This window comes from Synchiropus splendidus, chromosome 15 (assembly GCF_027744825.2).
Source record: "Synchiropus splendidus isolate RoL2022-P1 chromosome 15, RoL_Sspl_1.0, whole genome shotgun sequence".
In the NCBI taxonomy this organism is placed as follows: Eukaryota; Metazoa; Chordata; class Actinopteri; order Syngnathiformes; family Callionymidae; genus Synchiropus; species Synchiropus splendidus.
The window spans coordinates 8,988,566-9,015,512 of NC_071348.1; the positions used below are offsets into that span (position 1 = coordinate 8,988,566).

The following is a 26,947-nucleotide window of genomic DNA, read 5'->3' on the forward strand; positions in this document are numbered from 1 at the left end:
TGTGTGAAGTGGAGCTACACAAGTGAGTTTCAGCGGAGATGTTGGGATTTGGGGGCTCATGTGACTGAAGCGCTTCATTATGTAAGTCAATATTTCCCCTGCGGCTGGCTCTTTTCTCTGAAACTTGAGCACTTTTCCAGTCACAGAGCCAATGAAGTTGAGTACGCCAGCTCGAAACTCCACGTCGGCACATCAGATTCCTGACTTATATTATGTTGTTTTTTTTTACAGTCACATGATGTTTGATTTAGCTTATCTTTTTTTTCTTCACAGATTATATAACAGACAAGTGCACAACAGCATTGACTGTTAAATGTGTGGCTTATGTTGAACAGAACTGGTTTGACTGAACTAATGTGGAGTGTACGATGATATAATAAAGATCAAGCATAAGTCCACGGTTTTCATGAGATTGTCAACAGCCATTACAACAGTAGCTCGGGTGGCTTTACTGAGACAGAAGGGTGATGGTAAAAGTTACAGAGAGTCTGCACTTCATGTCTTGAAGGCCTTGACTCCTGTATTTTGTTGCAGTTCAAAAAACAGTGGAAATCTGCCGAGGTTGAAGTTTTTCTGAAGCCATTAGCGACCTTTTCGATTGGTCATCACTCAAAAATTGACATCAAAACGTAAGAAAGCCTAAAGCACCTGTGAGGCCTGAGGGCCACGTGCAGGCCTCAGGAGGTCATGCAAAACTGCAGAATATTTGTTTTTCAACATTCATCTCAATACGAATTCCATGTTCCGCTCATGAATGAGCTCTTTTGTATTTGTCTGTTTTCTTTCCCAATAGATATCAACATGAAATTAAATCAGATTCTTACAGTTCTTGTTACTCAAAACATTTAGTTTAAAAATACAGTCTAATAAAGTGCCTTTATATCCTAGTTACATGTTTCCCACAGTTCTGTTCACCAATGAAAAAGTTTTTTCTAAGAATGTATAATATTCAATTCAATTTATTTGTAAAAAAAATAGATATATTTAAATACTATATATTATAAATACATATCTATATATTACTTCACAATAATTTAGTAAAAAAATTAAAGTTGAATTTAGGATTCAGCCCTTCATTCTTTTGGCTCCTCCCAACAGTCACAGAATACTTGGCATCAGAATACCGACCCCACTTCCGCCTCAAAATGAACTGGCAAATGACATCAGACTTGTAAACAAGCAAAAGACTTTAATTGTCGCAGCAAGTCATGTGATCGTCAGACGTTGCGAAAACATACAATTGTTCAATGTGAGCTCACTGACTGTGGCTCCACATAACATATCCCTCCCAAAAAAAAAAAAAAAAAACTCTTTAAGAAACATTTAGACAAAATAGAAAATAAATAAAAGTTCAGTGGAATAGAGAGAAGAAATCTTCGGAAGCGTTTCCCTGCACTACAAGTACAGATGCACCGTACAGACACTAGCCTGTCGTTTGGGACTTTGCTCATTTCATCCAACCCTTGACATGAATTTATGTTTTTTTAGATGTAGCGAGCACAGAAGTTGAATTGTCAGAGAAGAAGATAGAAAGCAATAATCACCATGTAACACTTGTAACACCATGTAAGAGCAGGCCTCATGGGTAACCCTGATAACACCGCGACCTTCCACTGACACGCCATGCCACGCCACGCTGCTTGACGCCGAGCCGAGCCCGCCGCGACCTTACGTTCTGCAGACGTGCCAGACAAGCCAAGCCTTCTGATTTTGACTCTGAAGTGTGGGTATCACTGTGTTCATGTTTCTCTATTCTCTTTGGTCAACTCTACAATATTTACAAAGAGCACAGAGGTGTGCGTTCAGTTGGCCCGAGCCATGAGTGTGTCTGCGCTAAGGTAGTTGAGCATCGTCTGGACCAGCTCTGGGAGGTCGTAGTCGTGCTTCCAGCCCCAGTCTCTCCTGGCGTTGGAGTCGTCGAAGTTCATGGGCCAGCTGTCAGCTACAAGAGACATGCCATTAGACGCGGAATGTAAGTTGATAGTTCAGGACAGGAAGTGTAGTTACCAATGGCTTGTCTGACGGGGTCCACGTCGTACGTGACCTCCACCTCGGGCATCTGCTTGTGAAGCTCCTGGGAGAGCTCTTCTGGGGTGAAGCTCATGGCGTTGATGTTGTACGTCCTCATGGAGAGCGTGTCAGCGGGAGCCTCCATCACCTCCAGAGTCGCCCGCAGGCAGTCGTCGATGTACATCATGGGAAGTCGGGTGTCGTGCCTCAGGTTGCATTCGAACTTGCCGGATTTGATGGCGTCATGGAAAATCTGCACGGCGTAGTCTGAGCGGGGAAAAAAAAAGAACAGTCTCACTGCACGGATAGTTGGATAAGACATACCAAGCGATCGCGGCTTGCAACTAAAAATAAAAGGCTTGTGCCACGCCTAAAAAGTTGCGCAACAAACCAGTGAAATGAAAGGAGGGAGGACGGATTTAGACACCTATCAGAAGCGAAACCTGAAACCGCTATAATTGGCCTCACCTGTCGTGCCGCCTCCGGGCATCGAGTCAGCGGAGATGATTCCTGGGTAGCGAAGGCAGCGGAAGTCCAGGCCGTAGCGGTGGTGGTAGTACTGATAAGGAGGTAGGGGAGGAGGGTTAGTTTTGCGGAACATCAATAGGAATAAATCCCGCCTCACCTCTCCCATGAGTTCAGCGTGCACTTTGGAGACGCCGTAGATGGTTCGCGGTCTCTGCACGCACAGGTCGGGGGTCGGGTTGCGAGGGGAGGTGGGTCCGAAGGCGCCGATGGTGCTGGGTACGAACAGACGGAGGCCGTGTTCCGCTGCGATGTCCAGGATGTTGTGCAGGCCTGAAACATCTTCTCAATGAGCCGCAAGAACCGAGCACGGGGTTGAAGGTTGACTCACCGGTGATGTTGACGGAGCGTGCCAGGGCCACGTTGGCCTCCCCCACCGCGCTGAGGAGGGCGCTGTAGTGCACCAACCAGGTGATCCGGTTGTTCACCACAATCTCCCGCAGGTTCTTGTAGTCCAGGATGTCAGAGTAGATAAAGGGGCCTTGGTGAAGGAGAGAGAAAATTAATGGCGCCAACAACATCAGGAAATAAACCTTCAAGGAAAATGGATTTCCTCAGGTTGAAATATGGCTTTATTGATTGACAGATTCTCATCGGCGGGCGAAGAGTGTGACCTCCACAATCGATAGTCATTCAAACGTAATGACCTGCTAAATGAGAAACTTACCACTGTGGAAGACGTTGCTGGTTGGTTTCCTGATATCAGACAGGATGACATTGTTCTTCCCGAACCGCTTCCTGAGGAGCGATTGTCAGAAGGGGGGGTTCAGACCGGGGTTTGCAAATGAGGTCACAGTGGGAATTCTTACCTCAACAATTTGGCCAGTCCCACCCCGAGCTGTCCCAGACCCCCTGCGGAGGGAAGACATTTACACATCAAAACATGTTCCGCTGAGCCGGGTTTTCATGGAGACTGCAGCCGGCGAGCGGGAGAATGCTGTAAGAAGAGATGGGTCGAAGCCTACACTTGAGTTTTTGGCATTCCATCCTGCTTTCCGTGCCAAACCTGCGGCTCTTGGATCACCGCCATGCACATTTTGTACCGACCTGATCCAAGCTGCCCTCTGGTGGCACTTAAGAATGTGTGAGGGGATCGGACTACTTTTCTCTGAACGGCTCGTAAATAAAGAACAGCTGCTGCTCACCTGTAATGAGCACCTTGGGGTGGTCCGTCTCGGAGAAGGACACTGAGTGGAAGCTGGCGTCTGATGTCACCTGACGCGGGGAGAAGCTGATGTTCCGCACAGCCACCGTCAGGGGCTGGCAGCCGCAGGCGGGGCTGCTGAGCAGGGCCTGCTTGGCCACCTTAGTGAGGCTTCTGATGACAGGCATGATGGTACCTGCAGAAGGGATGCAAAGGTGAGCGCCATCAGTGAGCCTACAGTGAACTACTGTCTGGTAACTAACAAAAAACTTATCATACATATTGTATATATTAATTTATAATATAATAGATATAATATTCACTATAACTGCTTTAAAATTGTGCGCCTTTTTGAGTTCCTTAAAGTGTTTTTAGTGGAAGTAAACTTGAGCGCTTGTCTCCGCCAAAATCGAGAAAAGAAAAGTTGCTTTCAGGTTGAATCTGTCGGTATAAAGAGTCTTCTGTCCAGAGCGCGACTCACTCACTCAGACTCAGCGCGCCTGAGCGAAGCCACAGAAGGCAGGGTATTTAAGGTCACTTGGTGAAAAGAGTCTGGAAAAAAAAATCTAATTCCAAAATGGAGACAAACGGAGGCGCGACCTCTTATATCGCTGAATAAAGCCGCTCGTTCTTTTAATACGTTTAAAAGCGGAAACCTCAAAGACGATTTCGAAGCTTTACTTCGAAAGAATGTTGGTAAAGGAAGGTGTGATTCACTCACCGACGGGGCTGCAGCTTCCAGCAAACAGGGAAGGAGCGCAAAAAACTCGGAGGCTTTATACAGCCCTGCCTTCACTCACAGCCAATCACAGACAGGGGCGACGAAAACACTACACACCCGTCACGTTTATCTCAAAAAGTGAGGCGCGAATAAAAAAAAATATGTTTAGAGATAATGTCTCGTCGAAGAAAGTTACAAAAAAAGTTCTTGAAAGTTGTTTTAAGTGAGCAAATAGTCGCTATGATGGCTCGTCGTCCCCGCCCAACCCCCAACCCCAAAACAAAACACACCGTGTACTCGTGCGACGCCAGCGCGGGACATGCGCAGTTAAAAAGACGGTTGCATAATCGAGGGGGGTTCGAGGCCGCGACTCCGTGGTGCGCGTCAGTGGGGGTGGGTTTAAAGTGGGGGTAAAACAAAACGTGGCGAGGATGTAGTGCCACGCCAAATTTGACAACACCCCGTGTCGTTTCAGCAACTACGTCACAAAAATTTAGCACTTCCTTTTTTAAAAATAACTCACATATTTTGGCGAGAATGTTATAATTTCAGACCCCAAAACGTTGCGATGGATGCGTACGGCGATGGATAAATAATGCAGTTATAAAACGTCTATTTTTACAGACAGTATATAGTGAGTAAAAATAATGACAAATAATAATTAACGTAGTGTGTAGCATTTTAAAAAATAAACTGAGATCGAGTTGAGAACAGTTTATTTCATTGAATTAGGTTTATGAATTAGATTTAAAACCTCTTTTTGAATTTTAATAATTTGTTTTTGCATTAGTGCGTTTAACAGGGAGCCTGATCTAAAATTACACTTCAATATTTTCATCCAGAAAGCCTTCTTAATTTACACGGACTCTGACTACTTTTGATATAATATGAGTGCGCTGTTTTCAATTCAAAAACGTCCGTTATTAAAACGCCATTGATTCGATTTACGTGTTCATAAATAAATACATCAATAAATATTAATACGCTAACAAGAAAGGGAGAAAACTCGTGAAACTAGTTTGAGCTATGATGAATTTATCAGAGCAACAGGTTACAAAATCTATCATATCAATAGAACAGTTCTGGCTAAAAAGCAAAAAAAAAAAAATCCCCAGTTAACTTACCAGTTTAGAATCTATTTGCAGCCAAAGGACAAATCCCGTCGCTCAGGTCTTTCTTCTTGAGCCGCTGTGTTATCTTCAGCGCGTGTTGCATCAGCTCGCTCCATCGACTTATATATCCGCGGCATCTCGCAGCACAACAGCCGGCTTTTCGTCTGATTGGCTGAGCTCCGGAGGTGCGGTCCTTTCCTCAGAAGCCACGCCCCCTTACCGTCGCTGCCAACCGGCTGCTCGGTGCAGCGAGCGGCCGAGCGCAGGTTACGCGCGTTCAATGTCCCAAAATATCAACGGGATATCAAAATACGGCACGAACACAGTGTGATGGCGCGAGTGAAGTTGTCAGCAGTTACAGTAAAGTAGAAGTGAAAGAGGGCAAATATTGACACGTAAACAAGTGGTTGCTGTTGACCAGCCGAGAGGTCTTCCGGTCACAGTCAGTTGTCATCTGACGGTCTGGAAAAGAGCGAATGATGAAGGTCACAGGTTCAACATTCAATAATAACATGACTTTCTATATAATAATACATATGAATGTCACATTAACAAAGCAACTCAAGTTTCGAATATATTTAATTAATTATTTACATTAAGAATAATAATAATAAAATAATGCATTTTCACATATTTCATCTCACATAGTGCAGTTTTAAGTACAAGCAAAAAAAAAAAAAAAACAGTGAAAATATGGAATTTGTGTTAGTTGAACTAAAATCGTCTTAATAATTAAAAAGATTATTCTCCAACTGGTCATGTTTCAAGCGCTTTTACTTTTACTTTCTTTATTAGTGACCAGTTACTGGCAGGGTAAAATAGGTGTAAAACAAACACAAGCTGACGGTAACCATGCAGATGGGAACGGCAGCAGAGAAAATGTCCATTGATGTTGAAAGGAACACACATGAAGAGCACCAAGAGTATGAGCAGGGGTCAACTAAATAATTACTTCAATAGATCTATTGTTATTTTCATGGCTTCTTCACTCACCCCTCCACCCTGTGATGCCTTACTGAGAGAATCCCACAAGGTCATCAGGTATTAAGGACTGGAAACCACGTGGCACTTGGACACATCCCCAGCTGTGGTCACTTTTGGACCTGCTGCTCTGGACTGAGATATCCTCAGCTCTCCATCAGTGCCAGGCTGCTACAGCAGGATGTATCAAAGCATTGTTACATAATGAATGAAGTCATGTGAGCGAGAATGTGACATTTAAAAGGATTATTTCAAAGGTACAAGTACAGTTCAACACTTGCTGAGTGATGTTTACACTCAACCAACTCAGGATGATCCAGAGACATACGATCAAATATCAACATCACGGAGGCAATGAAGAGGCTCCACCAGCTGAGGAAAAAAATAATAAAAGAAAAGGTGTTTTTGAACGAGTTGTTTTATACAGACATACAGTGTCTTCCTGCTTATAAATTTGCTAGCTTTCTATTAGCGTTTGTGTTAGCATGGATGAATTATCGTCTTAATGCTAGCATTTAACCATGCATGTTAAATTGTTTAAAAAGTCAAAAATGTAAATAATACATTTTACTAATGAAATCAGTCAGAGCAACAAAAAAAGAAAAAAAAATTGGTGTTAAAACCGTAGGTTTGGCAGTAGCAAAAATGCTAAAGGCTGTTTAGTGTTAGCGCTGAAATCAGCGCCAGGACCCATCTTGGCCTGACCGCAAATTGCTCAGTTCAAACAACTTGTGTTTATCGGACTGGGGCTGGCGAGTCAGTGCACGGCCTCTGTTGACGTTTGTTTGCTGTAGATAGAGCCGACCAAACATCCGGGGCATGTGAGCGAGTGTCGGGAGTCCTGGGTGGGCTCCAGACCTTGAGGCCAGTGTGTGAGTGGTTGACCAGCAGGTACACCCCCATATCTGATGTCACCGGTGAGGAAATGATGGAGCCCAAAACAAGTTAATCGGTAAACTGACACACTTTCACCCCAAACAAAATGAGGATTATTTCACGGAAACACACAGAAATCAGAGTCAGCAATGTGTTATTGAATGTAATGTATTGCTGATGTGGTTTACTACTGGGTCCGGACCGGGAGTGTCCATTTCCTGGGCATAAAATACCATTTTTTTCTGGCTAGTTACTTAGGGGTGAAGGTGAGGTTTGCGTTGAAGTGCTCCAGTTTTAAAATCCAATCTATACTTACTTCAGGTTTGACCTATGGATTTTGTGTGGCGACCATGTGACACGTGAGCGAACCCTCTGAACTGGCTTTGGGTTTTTACATGGGGAAGAAGCAGATGCGCTCTTCATCTTTGACGCATGACTGAGCTGCTAGCCTTGTCTCTCCATGAGCCCCTCACCCACAGAAACCCATTCAGTGTCCTTGTTCTGGTTGACTAAAAATGTGGCCAGCTAACCTCACTACCATAACTAAAAACCAAGCTTTACACATAACATCTTAAACTACATTACAGGTACATTACTGAAGGCCTGTAATTGTGGGCGCATATGAATAAGTAACTATCTACAGTGCTAGCAGCACAAAAAAAATGCTGGTGCTGGTGTGAGTTAAACTACATGCAGTTGAATGATAGCTTAACTCCTCTAAAGTTATTAAAGTACTTCTAACACTGTTGCTGTAGTAAAACTACACCAGCCACAGACCACAATTTCAGCCACAGCACAGGTGGTTTACACCTGCAATTCCTTCCTGCAAGTGTCTCGCCTTCTTTAGCAAGGCTTCCATGAGTCATTAGTCTTTCTACGAACTGTAATTCAACGGTTTTGCGACACACAGAATTATATTTGTTCTTTCAGAATTGAGCAATGACCCAGACTTCTCTGGCAACATAACACACACCAGCACTGGCAAAAAACTGATGGTGCACAACAGAAAAGAACATATCAAATTTGAGAAGCGATGAAGATTTAAGTTTGGAAGTACTAGCAGGGACATTACTGAAAGGGAACGCAGCATTACGACCATGTTTCAGAGGGAAAATCAAATAAAAACGAGTGGAAACGCCCACCACGTGTACGGCTGCTTGGGATTTATTTCTTGCCTGTTTTACAGGCCAGCCATGATGTCAGAGCAGTGACCGCTTCAAGGCTGCGTCAATAGAGTCAGAAGAGTGATGGTGGGGTGTAAACACCGACTGCAATCACATGTTTTAGAAGAAGCAACTGATACCAGGCTATTTATTCCACAGCACCGGCTCTGCCACAGCAGGTGCGAAGCATTCACAGCGGTGAACGGGGGGCTCTTGGCAAACCTCTGGAGTGAGGGGATGAATTGTTTCACTTTCAAGAGTGTCAGGTTTAATAGTTTTTTTTTTTTTTTTACTGTCTTGAGTAATATTCTAGGGTCACCTGTTTTTACTTTCAGTTTTGCATGTTTGTTTTCTTATGTTTTTCTCATACAAAATAATAATAATAAAAAAAAATTGGCTATAACAGCAACACCAATATCGGCTAGCATGTGGTCATATTCTCCGCAAGTTTTTACTTTCAGATTTGCGCGTTTGTTTTCTCATTTTTTTCATACAAAATAATAAATAAAAAAATATCGGCTATAACAGCAACACCAACATCGGCTAGCGTGTGGTCATATTCTCCGCAAGTTTTTACTTTCAGTTTTGCGCGTTTGTTCTCTCTTGTTTGTTTCACACAAAATAATAAATTAAGAAAATATCGGCTATAACAGCAACACCAACATCGGCTAGCGTGTGGTCATATTCTCAGAAAGTTGTTTCATCACAGGACTATGTACAACACTGAGTGCTACAAGTTGTTAGCGCTATCAATACTGAACGTGGAGACACAGTTTTCAGTGTAATTGGGAAGAGTTTCAGTGAAAAAAATGATTAAGAGCGAGCTGGCAATGGCGTCATCACATTAGCTACTTCTCTCTTTCCCGTTACTAACTGTTCTTGGTACAAGGATTTCACCAGACCTTTCAGAGGATTCATCATGAACTGTTAAAATAGATCCATGTACTCAGCAGCAAAAGTTGCTCAAGAGCTAATGAAAGTTCATGCTGCGAACAGAGGTACCTGCTACATGACAGTATTGAAATACACCACTTCGGTTTGATGGTTAGATGATCTACTTTACATTTACGTCAGTTGGAATGACGGTAAACATGATGGAGAAATGATGAACAAAAATCTGGAATCATAATAGTTTATTTACATTCAAGGGTAAGTACATTTATAGGCAACAGCAACCGGAAGTTAAACGTCAAGTGTTCGCAATCCCAGCGTGGAGATTTCAATCGTAAACATTTGTTAAACATTTTATTTCTAAATAGAAATGAAAACAATAAAACTGTCGTGAAGGATCCTGAACAATAACCCGTGCCTTCTGTGAGATGTTAAAATCTAAATCCCGGAGAGGGGATGTCGAAGGAGACTCGTGACCAGAGTGCTGGACGGTCCGTGTGTTTGGAGGCTGTCAGACAGACTCCTCCTAAAGCAAAGCATTCCAGGACCCGGGTGAAATCAAGGACATTGTACAGTAGGCATCAAATAAAATAAAAACTCATTTAAAGAAAATAGATGTTTTGTCATGTTTTATTGGGAAGTGCCCAAATTTAAATGATCATACAAGGTAATAATATCGATTGTTTATTAAATTTTCTTTAAAAACAAAAAAGACAGAAAAAACAAAACGACAAAAATAGTGTGTTTATGCCTGTGTTAATGCTCACGTCTTGATAGAAAACAAATAGGAATTTAGGACATATCCTAAATGAAGAGTAAACTCCATCACCATGTTAAATATTTTACATGATCACAAAGTGCGCATCCCATCCAGAACAACAAAGTTTGTGGTGCTGCTCATGAGTTTTCCAGTGGTGACGCGACTTGTTTAGTTCACATATTGAATTTAAAATCAGTTACATTTTTTGTTTGAGTGACACCAGACTTGCTATTATCATTAGTGTTTCAGAACATTTGCGCAAAAATTCTACACAAAGTGCCTCCGATGAAAAGCTGTATGTTAAAGCGAATACAAAATAATAATAATAAAAAAAATCCATGTGTTTTTTTCCCTTATTCCTCTGAGCAGAGTTACTGCAGCAGCAATGCCGTGACCTGATGCACCACCTTTAAACATCAGTGGAATGTACATTGAATTTTAAACATGACCTGCTGAATGTATCCTATATGTAAGCGCTGACCTCCGCCACCTACGCGGATTATGTCACATGCTGACTTACATGTTGCCATAGTTACAGCAGGATACGTGCATACACTTGAGGCGATCGCTACATTGACAGCGAGGCTCATTTTTCTAAGATGTTTAAACATGACTTCGACTGTTTGAACTTGCAGGTGATATTCATCCTCAATGTACAGTCAGGTTATAAAACCAGCCAGTGGAGTAGGAGGAGGAAATTAAGATCTGGATGTACCTGGTTGGCAACAAGCTTAAAACATGACAATTGCAGTAGCTACCCTTAAAGTACAACAGTGATAAATGATTTAAACCTGGAACGTCATTTCCGGCATGTAAATGCACTATGGGCTCTGCAGCAGAGGGTCCTCAGTCTCCAGCTGGGCCAGCTGTCGGCGCAGGCTGTTGACTCGGTTCTGAAGCTCCTTGTTGTACTGGATGATGTGCACCATCTCGTCGTAGGCCTCGTCCAGGCATTTGGACGAGCGGTTCCATCGGAGGAAGACTCCTGGGACAGGAAGTCGACGCTACATGTTAGTTCCAGGTGTGTCACACATCTGCTTCTCCACTCACACAGAGGACATTACCGGGCCAACACTTGCTTGCCCTGTCCGTTGACCATGTTCAAGGCCTTTAAAGGTGTAGTACACTGGAGCCACTGGAACTTCATTGGTGGCATGTCTGAGGAAAGGGGCCTACTGGCACAGCAAGCCCACCTCCTTCACCTCCACCTGTCTTCCCCATCCTCCCTTGCCATACCTCCATGGTTCCTCTTCTACTTTCGCCCACTCCTTCCATCTTTCACCATCTAGCCTCCCTAACTTTGTCTCTTCTCCACCTGAGTGGCCCTCCTCAGATATCCTAGAACTAGTAAAAAAAAAAAACCCTGAGCATCCTCAACTCTGCCCCTTGTTTTACCTTTTGTCTCCAGCTACTGATAAGTCATGCATCATGCTAGGTCTCACTGCTTCCCTTTTAATCCATCTGGGGGGGGGGCTACCGCCCCAACAGGCTCCTAGAAGCTTCTGCTCTGGCCCGACTTCACTTCCACTGCAGGCACAAAGGCGTTTTTACCAGATGATCCAGCACCACTAACAGCTCTTTTGTTGCTCGGCTAAAGTCAGCAGATCCCTGCTGTAAACATGGTTAGCTAGAATGGAGCCAACTGCAGTTGTGCCAGCGGAACTCAAAAATATGATTCACAGGAAGGCTCAATGAGATCAGGACACTGACCGTTCACTATTGTGACAGACGGGGACTTCCTTAGCACCAGAGGTCTCGGAGCAGTCAAACCAAAACTGGAAAGCGGTAGTAAAACTTTCCGTTAGTCAACCTGAAACGGCCGTGTCTTGTTCAGTACACGCGTGATCATTAGGATGAAAGGAATTGCAATTTCAAATTGAGCTCCAGCCAAGACCTGAGCCTCAGTGGTCTCTTCTTGTATTAGATGTGACCGACTACGACCAAATATCACTCACTTTTGCTCCGCTACTCTTTCACAGGAGAAAAGCGCTCACCTAACAACCTATGTTCCCTTTGAAGACCTTTCTGCAACCTTACTGAATGAACTCTGTTGCTGTTGAAGTCACATTGTGTGTCCTTTATTGTGAAATAGCCGCAGGGCCAGGACGTCCATTGTGTGGCCGTGCGCTTCCGTCAGTTCACATACATTTCACTGAATATAGAATGAGGGCGCGGCTTAGTGAGGCTGGCTCCCCCCTTCACTCATGGGAACGCCTGAACCCCACGACCTCAGTCTAGACACCTCCCCCTCTGTGGTGCTATAATGGAGACCCTCTGTTGCCGACAGGGGTCCTCTTTACAGTACACATGGTCACCTCCAGTCATTTGCCATGGGATCCATACTGGGCTGATACAGGACATGTGTTAAGAGGCAGGTGAGATCTGATTCAACCAGCTGTGTGAATGTGTAGCTGGATGCTCCGCATAAATCAGAGCTCACTACAGGATAACTCAAACCCAGTACACACGGCAGCCAAACTACCTGGATTAGAGGGTCAACCTGGTAATTTTGGGCGGTATAATTGGGTCACCCCACTATTGGACATGGGTCAAACAACCCTACATGGGTACTAGCCTCCCCCAGTGTGGATGTCCTTCCCACTGGCCCTGACATCAGCAAGTTTCAGCTTCAGCTTTCAGCATTGGTCTCACTAAATACATGAAATATATGTTGCATCTGTCCTTATGTTCAAGTATTTTGAATAACTTCATTTTCCCAATGAGGTAAAAAAAATGTAAAGGTTCAAGCATTCAAAAAAAAAAATTTCAAATTATTTAATGACTTTATAAACAGATCCGTTAAAATTACATCAGGCCCTCAAAACCCAATATTGGCCCCCAAATCTTAAATGAATGACAAAAAACAGGTTTCTCCACAGCCCAAAATATTTTAATAAGATGTTTAAATCATATATAAAAATACATTTTTAGATCAGAAATGTCAGTATTTTAGTATAGGCTCGGTGTCCGTTAAATAAGATGACTGTTGTATTGCTCAGAAAGCACTGTTTGATCTGTGTCAGGCCCCAAAAAGAGGGAAAGACAGTGGTGAGATGACACACATACATAAGTGTGCCGAGGCTCTAAGTTTACCCGCTTATGACTGTTAGCTGAGAGCTGGTAGTAAAGTGGATGTTTAAATTCTTCAAGCTCAAATATCACTCAGAGCCTCAAAAGCTCGACCTCTGTTGAGGTAAACTCTCTCAGGACCGCAGCTATCTGAAGAACGCAAGTGTCACATGGCGGGACTTATGGACGTTTATATGACTGGCCTTCACAGAATACGTGGAGCATCACGAGACTCCAGGATGTGAGAAGAGAAATTACAGTAAAACAAAGTGAAATATACTCGAGATGGAGGAAAATTAAATTTCCGCAGGGGCCAAATTATATACTAGGACATTGAAAAGGGCCGCTCTGCAGTGCTTTAAGTTAGCTGTTGACTTTACTGCATCACACTGAGGTCACAGGATTATATATATATATATATATATATATATATATATATATATAATGTCACTGTAATGTGTAATGTCAATGTAAGAAAGGGGTAATATGTTAGGATGTATTGTTCATTCTGCTACCTTTTAATCCTTCTATGAAAATAAATGACATATTTATTGAATAAACTTACTGGTGAATTACTCTGAAACTATTAAAATGAAATGAGGCGCCTAGGGCACTTGAGCTGTGTGCAAATAAAGCTTTGTTATATAATAGTGCGCTCAGATACTGATGGATCAGACGTCCTAACAGAGCTTCTTCAGAGTCAGCGCTAAACGCCGCTTCAACACACGCCACTTCATTACAGAACGATGTTAACCAACAGTGACCCCTACTGGTGAACCACCAGCCGGGACGGAATGTTGGTCAACATTCTAAAGCTGATTAAAAAGCGCTCGTAATTTTGACTTAAATCACATTATACTTCCAGAAAAACACACGGGCAACATTCATGACGATGAGTGGGTTACTTTGGCAACGTTGCCTGTTTCATCGCCTACACGTTTGCGTGTGTTTACATTGAGCAATGCACATAAAGCTGCTTCTGCCATTAGTCCTGCCATTAAGTCAATAAATATCTTTAGGTCCACCGCTGCCATCCCAGCGGGTCGCCCTGACATAACAAGAATGTCATGTGATGCCTTCAGGGGCTCATATAGAAAAAAAACAAATTCAATTCCAAAGTCAATGCTCAAAATTCTTCTTGTCTTGGCAAGTCATTAAACACAGAGTTGTTTTCCTTCTTCTGAGTTAAATATGTCAGTGGGTGTTTAAAACCATTTTAAAGAACTGACCTTCCCACAGCAGCAGACTTTGCGGGGCCACGGAGGGCCAGATGACAAGGCCGTTGGCCTCATACAGCGGGTTGCTCAGGCGCTCCAGCTCCTGAGGCAGATTCACCCACGACCAGAGAGACACCGTCTTCTCAGGCACGGACAGTCTGGCTCTGAGAAACGAGTGGGACGGCGCTGGGTTAGAGAAGTCAGAGCCAGCAGCAACAACAGCACTCAGTTTTGTGGATAAGTTTACTCTCTACGAAACTTTTGGAATCCTTTTCAGCGGTGCAGAACACATTAACATTCATACGCACACTGACATGAAGCCTTTTGTTTCCCCTCATGGCGCAACCTCAAAATCCTAACATACAGATACAGCAAGCAAGAACAAGTTTTTTTCAAGGTGGTATTGTAAACAAACAAATGGAAGGCTCCCTGAGGACAAGTGAGAAGGTTGCAGTGGGAAAGTAGCAATGCAAGCCACATCCTACCACAATATAAAGTGTACTAACAACATAGAAGTGGTGGGATTCACTGGCAACAAAAACATTTGCAAGTTTTGTATTCATTATTACAGTATACGGCCGTGTTGCTGGCCTTGGCGCAGTTACTTTTATTTGGCGTGAGGTGGCGCCTTTACACTCTAAAACGGATCTGACAAAAAGGTCACTTTCCCAAAGCAAAATCATTTAGGATACATATAAGTTGACTCCTGACGTTAGACACACTTAAGAGAAATAAGCTGACTGACCTCAATCCTAGTCATGTTGTAGGGGTGCCATGACTAGTCAAAAACAATATGACTCGCAGATGAATCGACTCTTCAACTAGTCAGAAAACGTCGGCAACATGTGCAACAGGAAGATGTGTGAGTGACCGACAAATGTTCCCTCCACTACAATGACATCGCAATAGTAAACAGCACGGGAACATTTCACCCTAAACACAAAGACATGTAGGTCTATTGCTTCTCATGAGTGTACACTTCCGATGACGCAGCATTTAAAGCAGCCATGTTCCAGACATCTGGACGATGACGGCAAACAAGCAACGCCTCTCGCTGTGTATATAATAGCTCTGACTATCCTTTGAGTTGAACACGCTCGAGATCTCTGAGTGCACGCATGCTAATGAAATGATATTTGCAAGTTAGAATAAATGATAATAAGCAGAGGCGCTGTTTGCGTTGTTTCACCCACAAATATTTGACAGATTTAATGATGCCAATTCTAAGTTTGAGAAGCTACAGCATCTCTTGTGATTTCTGTCTTGAACTGTAGCGATCCGTCTTGACTATCAAAAGAGTGGCAGCTCTGTCATGGAGCTCAAGGAATGGCCAAGATTAGTGGAGAACATCCACTGCATGCATTTGATATGCTGCTCCTAATTCATTTCTGTTGGGTTTATGAGTAAGGACTCCACACTAAGGAGCCCTTCCTGTATAAAAAAAGCCCATTTTATACAAACAGAAATAAAGATTGTGATACTACAAAAGCAGCCACACTGAAATGTTTCATTAAATTTGCAAATTTACAATGCTAACAACCTTTCAGACAATAAATATAAATAAAAACAATCGTATTTTATTAGATTGCACTAATGTAGAGGTGGGCAGTTACATTTCCTAAAGGGCCACATGAGAATCTGTAACAGTTGTGAGGGGCCATCATGCCAAAAGAAAGAAAGTGATGATGACAAAACATGATGGGAAAATATCAATAACATGAAAAAAATATCAATATGTCATGAAACGTATTGAAATATTTCATTTTACATGCGCTTAATTTGAATATAAATCAACTATGGGCCAGACGTTAAAGATAAAAAGACAATCTATTTCAAAATATGTTCTCAGTATTCCGTCTATTTATTTTGAGGAACAAGAAAAACACAAAAATGGCCAATAAAAAAAAAGAAAACTTTAGTGTTGAAACAAGAACATGCTATACTTACTGCGTGGTGGTGGTGACGAAAAGAGACAAAAAAAGGCAGAAAATTTGCACACATTTTTCATAGGTTTAGTCTGACGTCAAACGGGCCATGAAAATACAGGCATATGGCCGTATATGGCCCCCGGGCTGCACTTTGCCAGGTCTGCACTAATGCATGGTAAAGTAAAGTGCAGATGGAATGAGTGATGTACTCCGACTCACCTCTCGGCCGCACTGCTGCCCAGGAAGGTACCGAACTGTGATGCATAGGCATGCTCGAAGAGCAACACGAGGAAGCTCTCAGTGAACTGAAAGGAACAGGGGAACTGACGGTGAATCTGCCAAACGCAGTCAAGGAACAGCAGGAAGACTGGCGCCTCCTGACGGAGCTTCATGTTGGAGAAGGCCGACTGAGCACAGCGCTGCTGGAAAGGATGACCCGCCTGTGGGAATTACAGAGTTCTAAACCCAAGTTGGGGTTTAAGATTTAAAATTAGTATCACCTGCAGCCACTCCCGTTCCACCAGAGCCTGGAAGCCCTTGATGGTCCTACAGGATGGATCCAGGATGATCTGAGCTAGGGAGGTGACCTGCAGGGTGGAGTCGGTCCCTTCAGTGCCGTGAACCAGCACCGACGCCCCCTCCCTGAGCAACAGACACACGTGAGACAAGCAGTCACCAACACATTCTCGGCTTTGGCTGTTCCTCCCACCTGTCGATGCACTGGGCAGCCAGACATGCGGTGGTCAGGATCTCCTTCACGTGAGTCTGCCAGTTTGAGGCCTCCAGCTTACTTAGCCAGCGGTCCATGTTGTGGGACGAATCGTTGCAGGCCTCCACCAACTTGATGAGGCTGTCCTGCAACACGTTGGATCTGCAGAGGAGAGTAGTGTTTAGATCTGACCAATCGTCTGATCAGGTGACCGCTGACCTCTCAATGGCCTTGTGGATCCTCCTCCACTGCGGATAGTTAGCCTCGGATTCAAACCCTCCACCTCTGGCTTTGGCTTGCTGCGCCACATTGATGGTGCGTGTGTCAATGATATAGCCACGTTTTCCCGGCCTCAGTGTTGCATTGATCAGCTTCTCATCTTCCTTGCAGCGCCGGCCGTTGGTGCCGGTGAGCGGCTGACCCGCCCGCATCATCACCTACGATCAAAGGTCATCAAAAGAGCACTGAAGCTCCGCTCATGATCATCACCGGTCTTACCATGCCGTTCTTCTTGTGGTAGTAGCTCAGTACCGGGAAGCGACCACCATGACGGAAGGTGGCCACCTTCTTCAGGGTGTCATCGTCGATACCTTTGGGTACCGCCACCAAACGAGGATATGACGGACACACTCTGAAGTCTTTGTTGACCTCACTCAACCTCCATTCATCTGTCTGTGAGACGGAGGAAAACCAGCATGTAAGGACAAGTTTATATACCTCTACCATTCTTCACTACCCCTGCCCTCTATTCTTTATTTTCTCATCCTCCACTTTTGGTAACCTTATCCTGTAATCTTCCCATCCGCCTCCTTTCTTATCGACCATCAATACACTACCACTTCCTTCAATCCTCTACACTTGCTATTCTCATCCTCTACTACTCACGTCATCTGTTCTTTTTATCCTATACATCCCTCCTCATCCTATCTTATTTCTTTCCTCATGTGTTTATCATCCTTCAAAAAACTGTAGTCTCCTAAACCTCTCCTTTTATTGTCAACAGCATTTGATCGCGGGAATATTTCCATCCACTCAGCAATAATTATGTGTTCTATTAAATTATTTACTTTTGGACCATTTTTTATTTGATTTTTATATGAATTGCCACTGAAATTGGATCAAAATAAAAAGTAGTGATGAGACCTTCTGTGCACATGATGTGAAAAAATGAACTTTAAATAATTTGAATTCAGACACGTTTTTATAAACCTCTTCAAGGAGGCAAAAATAGAAGAACTTTGCTGAATGCTGCAACTATTCTGTCAAACGAACTGAACTGAAAAACATTTAATTCCATGCGAGATGTCACTGGTGAATCTCTAGAGACTGTGCTATGTCCGTGAAATATTTACATACTGTAGCGGGACTTATGAAAGTTTCCACTCCAGATGTTTCCAAAAGTTTCAGATTCAGGTGGCTGACGAACGCTGCACTTGACTGAAAAACGGCAACAGATCCGGTGGGGTGAAATTTAGAATTATTTTTTTTATCATTACGAATGCCACACTCGGACCGGCGGGTGTTGCTGCTGAGGAACCACCGGTCTCACTTTCATGAGTCCAGAAAACTCTGCGTGCTCAGAGCTGAATTTCTCATGTGTTCCTTTCAATAATCAGCATCAAACTTAATTTTTCAAAAACAGATAATATGACAATGTTTGCTTTTTTGTCACAGTAATACTTTACACAAAAAGGAAATCAGTAACACATCACTATTTAATAAGCTATAATACAGATAGAAAACTATGCTACTTATAAGATTAGAATAAGTCTAGAAATTGAGTTACTGAGTAATGTGCTTGTCATTATTAAGCAATTCAGGTGAAGGCTTTGATCATATAGTTCTCATAAATTTAAACAGACATTTAAGCTAGCATACCATGGTTTCCAAGTCTTTAAAAGCATCCTGTGGACGAAAAGAATTCCACCCGTCTTCTTTGACTTCAAACATGGGCCGGTGGAAGAAGGGGTACATCAGAGAGATGGAGTCGAGTGTGGATAGAGCCTGAGACGAGGTGGACATGAATCCATAAAACATTCAGCAGGAGAAATGATTCCATAGCAAGAATTGTTTATTGCACCTCAATGGAGCTGGCGACGTTGAGACACTCCTCCATTCCAGGGATATCCAGCTGGATCACTCGGAGGTCTTTACATTTTACGATGATGCTTCCCACGGAGCCCACAAATCTGAATGAGATCAAATTTGAATTAAAACATGATTCTCATGCTTCGAATTGGAATATTTACAATGCAACTTTGTGTTCTAGTGCTGCTGTTGCATCATAAGATAAAGGATGGATCATCATTATTTTACGGATTTCTTCTTAGATAATCTGCTACTTTCTTGACGTGGCTGTGTCTTACGATGAGGAAATCGATCAGACAAGGTCATGTGACACATATGACACTTCATATTTGACAAACAATAATAAATAAATGAAGAACCATAAGTAACAAGTGGTCGTGTGCAGTCACCTCTTCTCTATTGAATCGATGTTGGAGTGTAGCAGCCACAGCTCCTCGGTGCTGTCCTGTCTAGAGGAGAGGATGAGGTGGTGCCCGGTCAAACACAACGTTCCCTCCACAGTTCCCATGAACGGTCGGTGCAAAACCACTCCGTCAACTCGAGGAGTTTTAATCAGCTCTGCAAACTCCATTGTGGCGCCTGAAAAGATGTGAAACCACAGACAAACCACAGCTCAGATACCGCTGACGCATATCACACGCCGACAACAGCTGGCTTCGACAGAACAGGAAGTGAAGCTGCTAACGTCAGGTAGCGACACTGTCATCTTATTACGGAAGCTCAAATGGAGGCTAAGTAGCTACACTAAAATTATACATATTTTTTCCGAATGACTTTTGAGTCAGTATATCTTTTTTTCACGAATTAATACCTGCTCGCTTCGTTTATGCGGTTCCGAGACGGGCACGGTACGATCACAAAAACACGCCGACTGGAAACACGAGCGAAACGGAAGTACGCAAAAAAAAAACCCACTGAATTCTAATTTGAAATAGTTTTGAATCCACTCCATTAATATGATTTAGAATGTCTTTGTGTTATTCCTCTTTCATTTTTCTTCTTTTACCGTGAATGAAAAATCCTAATCGCCATTCTCAATAATTGTTTTAATGTTTTAGTAAGTGTGTCGGGGAAATGCTAATTTAAATAGTATATTTGTGTATCAGATTGGGTTGAATTGTAAATTTAGAACACCGATTTTATAATGATAGTCAAACAAATGGAATTTTTAGTCGATATTTGCTGATAACAACAGAATGCTAGTTCCATATGTGGACTCTAGGTGGTGGCATCTTCCACCACAAAAAAATAGCTAAAACGATTAAAATAAGGATATTAAGCCATCATTTCCCTCGGTTCTCAAAATGAGGAATCCATACATTACTAACGTGTTATCGTAATTATTTGCAGTAGCTAATACTGAAACTAAATAATCTTAAATGCAGCGATATACGAAATACTCCGCCTTTTCCATCCACAGCTGAAGAAGGAGCTGTGAAGAGACTGACACATGTCAATATCAAGCGAAGTACCACTGTCCAGAAAATAACGGATGACAAATGGAAGCTGCCTCAGTTCAATCATTTCATAACGGGTTGGCCAACACAGTAAACTAATTCGGATATTTCCACATTTGCACAAAATCGAGACTGATTCATTTAGAACAGATCCAAGACACATGGCCTCAAATGGCTGTGTCTAGCTTTTCTGAAGTTTGGACTGACAGCTGGTACCCACACTTAGCACACGATGACTCATCCATTCAGGAAAAACCAAGTCTCACCCATGATTCATGATCATCGCGTCCAAAATAGCAAATCACTCACAGCAGATAACAATGATTAAATGTGGGCAGCGTCTTTTACTGCCGCATCAAACGAAGCCCACATTTTGGCCAAAGAAGTGATTCACCATGTCCATTTGAGCATCTTCCTACTTATTGCCTTTTGATGTGCAGCAATATGTTGTCAACAAGTTTATTTAAGGATGTATCCACCAACAAAAATCCAAAGAGAAAGCACTCCTGATATATTTGACGATTCATTTTCAAGGAATATCATACATTTTAAATAGTAATAATTGTTATTCCATTAAACCAAATTTTTCTGAAGTGTTTGTCATGATGAGAGGGAACGTTGAAGGGTAAGAATGACAGAAAGGATGAAGCAAGTAAGGTTATAGATTGAGGATAGTAGTGAATAATAGGACTGTAGGGTGGTGCAGGATGAGGCCTGTAACTACATTTGATGATGTTTAGAGGAAGAGGAGAAGATGAGGAAGAGGAAACAGACAGTGAAGACGGTGGAGCAGGGAAAGACGGTAAGAGGATGAGAAAAGGAAGAGTCAAGAATGAGGACAGTTGTTAATTAAAAGAGGAAGAGCTGAGGATAAGGAGGATCAACGATGAGGAGATCAAAAGGCAGAGGGAAAGAATGCAGTGAAGAAAAGCAGAGATTAACCATTTTGGATGTGTGAAGTAGAGGATGAGTAGAGTAGAGAACAGGGGAAGAGTAGACAATGGTTTAGTCATCTATACTCGAATATCACAGGGAAAAGGAGTACACAGAGTACGCTCTTCTTGCATGGATATAAATCCTCCTCCTAATCCTGGTGGGAACACCACCATTCATTCTTCTAAAAATAAAATTATAATGTCTAATATAAACTCGTGATTTATGCTGATTCAGGACTACATACCACCCCGAAACACTTCTGCTCTGGCTCAGTTTCTCAAGTCCAATGTATCAAGCTCAAGCTCAAAAAAATTTGCCCTTTTTGGAAGTTGAATATAGAGCCATTTTCAACTGACTGGTGTGCTTGCAAACTGTGTGAGCCGATAACTGTACACAACACAACATGTAACACTTGGGATCTTTTTCAGAATTTCAGAATTTAGATCGAAAATTCTAAAATTGATCTATTAAAACACAATCGGATGATTTAGGGCTATATTTTATAACGGGAAACCATTAAAAAGAAAAATTCATTGTTTCTTTCACACAAATCGTGTGACAGCTATTGAATTTAAGTTATAGTTGACCACCCTTCCGATGCTGTTGAAGGTCGCTCTTTCAGCACCGGACAGCTCCCAGCACCCTGCCACCGTGAAATCAGCTAAGAAAAGCATGGTGGGCTTTTTTCGGGCCCAGTGAGGTCACGCTCGGGCCAAAGGTGTAATCACAGTAAGCCTGCGGCACCCTCACCATCCCCGACATGTTGGGAGGGGCCGGAACCCTCCACCGGATCAGGATGCAGTTCAAGTCGTCATTGTTTCTTAGCAACCGATGTACGGGCCTATAGATTCCCCTGCAGATCAATTGTGTGTACACTCCCAGCAGATGCCTCCGGTCTGCTCTCTGACATGTAGCAAATGACCGACGCCTCATTACGCCTTCATAGAAATAATTGCCCTCCACCTGGACATCTTTCTCCATCTGACCCTCTCCTGGCTGACAGCTAATGACTATGGACATGTCATGACCCTGCAGTGAAGACTGGGCAGCGATGTAAATAAACAACGCCTGGTTCTGCTGCCTTGCTTGTTTCCTTCTCTGCCGGCCACACAGGAAACAATTGAATGGAACGGTGATAAACTGAGAGCATTACAAGCTGAAGAAGCTATTTTCAGACACCAGAATGAGTCTGGCCCCACAGTAAGGCCTTGAGGGCTGAGTTTTAATTGCAGCTGTGTGAATAAAATAAAAGCTCTTGACAAAGAGTTAGAGGCTGGCAACACTTGTTAGAGTGAAGTAACTGTGGTGAAGGTCCAGATGCTGATAAAAAATCTGTTTGTACAATGTTCTGAGACATTTCTCTGACCCGACAGGCACGTACCGCATCGTCACTGGGGAATACAGAGAGCAAAAGCTATGATGAGCGTTCACTCTGTGGGGGTCGATTCCTGGTTGGTTTGACCTGCTTCACTGTAGCAGGTCGACCTGCCCACTGCATGTTAACAAGGGATGGAGCTGTGTTTCTGTTCCTCCTCTGTGATTTCTTGTCTTTTATAAAGCACTGGTCCAAATCTTCACACTTTTTTCCATGACTCATCCTAAAATAACTGCGTCTGCTATACACTTTTTAAAGTCACATAACTCAATTCATGCAACCTCAGATGAAGTCTTTTTGGAGTATAAGTAAGATAAAATAAATATAAAATGAATTAGAAACATTTTTTACTTTGAAGTTTTCATCCTCAAATTGAAGCTTAACCGCCTGAGGACCGGCAATTATGTCCCCACAAGTACAGCTGTGCGAGCACACACTCAGAGAGAGATCAATGATCGAACAGATAGACAAACAGGGGAAAGCTGCTTGTTATGAGGCTTCGACAGAAACACTAGATGGCAACCACGTTGAGGGGAGGAGGAACGAGTGTATGTGCGCACGCGTGCGTGTGTGTGAGGGGGAGGCGGTCTGGGACAGGACCGTCTGCTCAGCTGTGAGTGGAGAGAAGCAGCAGCAGCGGCAGCAGCAGCAGCAGTCCGGAGTCCCATTAAGATGACGCGCAGGTGAACGCCGTGGCTGGACTTCCACTGGACTTTCGATCTGTGTGACCGGAGCGGCGCGGCAGACGCGGTAATGCGGTGCGCCTGCGGTGCCAGAGGCGCGCGGTCCGGGCTGAGGAGCCGCGGCGGCGCGCCGGACCCCCGCTGCTAGATGGCTTCCACATCTGGATCTGGAAACAGGTGTCAGGGAAGTGTCGTCACCGAGCCCGGAAGCCGGAGGAGGTGGGAACATCAAAGGGGAAGATGGCAGCCAAATCGGATGGTCGCGGGGTCGTCACCGGTTTCGCCCAGCTGCACAACCTGGACGAGGTGGTCGGAGAGGACGACCCCCGGGCCGGCAGCTCCTTCCACATCTGCCACTGCTGCAACACCTCGTCGTGCTACTGGGGCTGCCGGAGCGCCTGTCTCCATTACCTCCGGGGGAAGGGGCGAGGGGCGGCCAAGCCCCCGCAGGAGCAGCGCCTGTGGCTGGACTGCCTCTGGATCGTTCTGGCGCTGGGGGTCTTCTTCTGGGACGTGGGCACGGACCTGCTGCTGGCCATCGACTACTATCACAGGCAGAACTTCCTGTGGTCTGGTCTGACCCTGTTCTTCGTGCTGGTGCCCTCAGTTCTGGTCCAGATCCTCAGCTTCAGGTGGTTCGTGCAGGATTACACGGGTGGGGGTCTGGGCTCCGTGAAGGGGCTCAGCAGCAGGAGGGCTGCCAGCCTGCAGCGGGACCAGTGCTGCCGGATGTCCGTTTGGCTCTGGCAGGTCGCCGTCCACATCCTCCAGATGGGACAAGTGTGGAGGTGAGTGAAGTTTGAGTGTCCGTGAACGCACCATGGACAGTTCCCTTCGCGACTCTTACCTGCTCTGACCCCCCATTGCGCGCTCACCCGTGCGCCATTGCGCGCGTGCGTGGCAAACTGGAGTGTGTGAAGTGTGTGTGTCGCACACTCCTCCCATCAGTCCAACTCTGCATCCAGGGGCCACAGCATCTGTGTTCGCACCCCTCCCACCCCCCTCCACAGACATGATGTCATCCACTCTCCTGCGACGCTGCACCCCCGGTCCCCCCTCGACCACGCAGGCGCGTGGACTTGTGTCTGCGCGTAAAGGTAGTAAAAAAGAAGTGTTTCGCTCTCAGTTTCATGTTGGTGCAGACAGACGCAGTGGGCGGAAGAGCGCGGGTCAAGATGCACGACACAATATCACGCGTTGATTTCGTGTTTCTCCCACTCACGCCAGGCGACCATCATATCGATGAGCTGCAGTTGCAGCTGTGTTTACTCTGCTGCGGTTCAATGGATCGATTGCTCATGTCTGTGATGGGAAAAACAAAAGGGAGATTGCTGGTGGAACCTGAGTCACATGACTTGGACACGGCATACAAAATGTGATGACTGCACAATTTGTCAATTCATCATAACCGCAGCTTGAACGGTGAGACGCTGAGGAGTCTTCTGAACTGTCGACAACGGTTACATGGATATTTATTTATTTATTTATTGATTTCTAAGCAAATATATACTTTCTCACCAAGGAAGTACAGCCAGGAACGTGGGCTTATAGAAGTGTGGAATTCATTATTTATGTGTATATATATATATATATATATATATATATATATATATATATATATATATATATATATATATATGCACATTGCACTGCACATTTTTAACAATTATTATTCTTTTCTTTCTGTCAAATCTGATGGCAAAAAAGTGTCAAAACAGCAATCAACATCCATTTTTTTTATATGTCTGCAGCACAAGTTGTCTCCTGAAACACTCAAAAATTAAATTCTGAGGCATATAAAAACACATGGCAGTGGTTTTTCTTGGGAGTGTAGTCCATGTCAAATATATTTATCAGTACCCCCAGCAAACAAAGTATTTTCCACTGTGTATTATTCAAGCTTAGCACTCACTTGCATACATTCTACCATTATTAGCAATTACTGCACAACAATTAGACATTAAAGTTACTTTAAATACAATATTTATTTTTGAAAAAGATGATATTAATTCAAAATTGAGACTTTAATGTGTCAATGTTGATGGATTATTTACAAAATAATTGACAATGTGTTGTAGTCAACAACACCTAACTGGAAACCAGAGTCCGAGATCAAGACCAAGTTCAAAGTGAATACAGAATACAGAAGCATATGTATTCAAGTATATAGAGCAAGTATATTCGTCATATAGACACACACACACTCATTGGACTTGGAGTCGACTTGGTCTCTGTATGCCCTGGTCTTGGTCTCGATCCAGACTCAGCCCTTCAAAGTCTTGTTCTTGGACATGGCCTGTGTAAGTCCTGGTCTTGGTCTTGACTCAACCTCAGGTTAGGTGGTCTGGACTACACCACTAAAGCAAAGACAAACCAGCTAAGCTACAAGACACTGTATGAAGAATGAGTCGAAGAATAAGTCAGAAAAGATGGTATAATTAGCTATAAAATAAATGCTTACCACGACAAGCCTCGTCGCTTTGTGTTTGCGGCACGTGACGCCTGAGCCGCGCTGTTTGCTTTGCTGTCTGGTGTTTGCTAATTCCTGACAGAACAGAGAGAATTCCTGTCTCATCTGTAATCTTCCTGTCTCACCAGCTCCCCCGCCGACTCCCCACCGCTTCTCCATGTCATCCACGTGAATCATTGATGCTGCTGTCTTCTTCATCCGAGACAGTCTGCTCTCTCTCTCACACACACACACACACACTGCGCTCTCCTGGTGATACGATGGACAGCTTAATCAGTGTAAAGTCAAATTAGCATCTGACTGATGACAAAGTGCATCCGTCTTTGCTCCTCTCATTAGATTCCAAGTCAATTTTGGAATTCATTCTGTGCTGGGAAATCCTGTCTTAACATATGTCATCCTCTCATACACGGCAGGATTTCTCACATGCTTGGAGGCAGCACAGATTTCTATTTAAAACAAGAAATCCTACGTATAAGAAGCACCCAGGAGAAGGATGCAGCCAGCCATGTTGTCTTGGGAGGACGCCAGACACTTCCAAACCTAAGCAGATTGTAGAAAGCCAAAGCTCTGACTTTCATTCTTTCCAATAAAATCCAGGGTATTTTTAAACATGTGTTTGGAATCAGTCCCGGCGATGGCGTATTAGCACCAGAGAAAACTACATTAATATAGACTTTAAAGAAGGAAACTTTCTGTTTTCCTTGGGATGTTAAAGAAAGGTTGAAATTGACATTTTAAAGATGAATCATTTCCATAAAACCCACATAACTGTTTGGAAAAATATACCGATAAGCTTTTGATGTTAAAAAATAATTTTTTTTGTTGACAT

General features: G+C 43.6%; 3 protein-coding genes across 5 annotated transcripts in view; 1 reads left to right on the forward strand and 2 right to left on the reverse strand.

Annotated features, from left to right (window-relative positions):
* Positions 1-1,169: 1,169 nt before the first annotated feature.
* On the reverse strand, positions 1,170-5,680 carry tdh (L-threonine dehydrogenase). Of its 2 annotated transcripts, none has more exons than XM_053844171.1 (9): positions 5,525-5,680; positions 3,681-3,875; positions 3,345-3,387; positions 3,203-3,273; positions 2,867-3,016; positions 2,636-2,808; positions 2,479-2,569; positions 2,008-2,277; positions 1,170-1,942 (listed from the first exon to the last, which is right to left on the reverse strand). In XM_053844171.1, exons 2-9 carry the CDS (start codon positions 3,865-3,867, stop codon positions 1,803-1,805), a joined length of 1,125 nt encoding a protein of 374 aa, XP_053700146.1. In that variant the 5' UTR covers positions 3,868-3,875; positions 5,525-5,680; the 3' UTR covers positions 1,170-1,802. The 2 variants fall into 2 exon arrangements, with proteins under 2 accessions (XP_053700146.1, XP_053700147.1); XM_053844172.1 differs by lacking the exon at positions 5,525-5,680 and adding an exon at positions 4,401-4,553.
* Positions 5,681-9,659: 3,979 nt separating this feature from the next.
* Positions 9,660-20,090, reverse strand: mtmr9 (myotubularin related protein 9). Of its 2 annotated transcripts, XM_053844043.1 has the most exons (11): positions 20,006-20,090; positions 19,584-19,773; positions 19,187-19,295; positions 18,985-19,110; positions 17,605-17,778; positions 17,326-17,543; positions 17,107-17,268; positions 16,898-17,039; positions 16,617-16,837; positions 14,482-14,633; positions 9,660-11,168 (listed from the first exon to the last, which is right to left on the reverse strand). In XM_053844043.1, the coding sequence occupies exons 2-11, from the start codon at positions 19,763-19,765 to the stop codon at positions 11,005-11,007; spliced, it is 1,650 nt and encodes a 549-aa protein (XP_053700018.1). In that variant the 5' UTR covers positions 19,766-19,773; positions 20,006-20,090; the 3' UTR covers positions 9,660-11,004. The 2 variants fall into 2 exon arrangements, with proteins under 2 accessions (XP_053700018.1, XP_053700019.1); XM_053844044.1 differs by lacking the exon at positions 20,006-20,090 and having other exon boundaries at positions 19,584-19,909.
* Positions 20,091-23,629: 3,539 nt separating this feature from the next.
* The window catches only part of xkr6b (XK, Kell blood group complex subunit-related family, member 6b), a 48,284-nt gene continuing 44,966 nt past the window's right edge, over positions 23,630-26,947 (forward strand). Inside the window, exon 1 of the mRNA XM_053887845.1 lies at positions 23,630-24,433. Coding sequence (XP_053743820.1) covers positions 23,886-24,433 — 548 coding nt within the window. The 5' untranslated portion in view covers positions 23,630-23,885. The remainder of the gene's footprint in view (positions 24,434-26,947) is intronic.

Excerpts from the sequence above, each read along its gene's own strand:
- mtmr9 (XM_053844043.1), bottom strand. The coding sequence starts at position 19,765 with ATGGAGTTTGCAGAGCTGATTAAAACTCCTCGAGTTGACGGAGTGGTT. Across the intron at positions 17,544-17,604 it reads ACCACAAGAAGAACGGCATG|GTGATGATGCGGGCGGGTCA; the intron begins GTAAGACCGGTG and ends CTTTGATCGTAG. Across the intron at positions 16,838-16,897 it reads TGGAACGGGAGTGGCTGCAG|GCGGGTCATCCTTTCCAGCA; the intron begins GTGATACTAATT and ends TAATTCCCACAG.
- tdh (XM_053844171.1), bottom strand. The coding sequence starts at position 3,867 with ATGCCTGTCATCAGAAGCCTCACTAAGGTGGCCAAGCAGGCCCTGCTC. Across the intron at positions 3,388-3,680 it reads CCCCAAGGTGCTCATTACAG|GGGGTCTGGGACAGCTCGGG; the intron begins GTGAGCAGCAGC and ends TTCCCTCCGCAG. Across the intron at positions 3,274-3,344 it reads GGACTGGCCAAATTGTTGAG|GAAGCGGTTCGGGAAGAACA; the intron begins GTAAGAATTCCC and ends ATCGCTCCTCAG.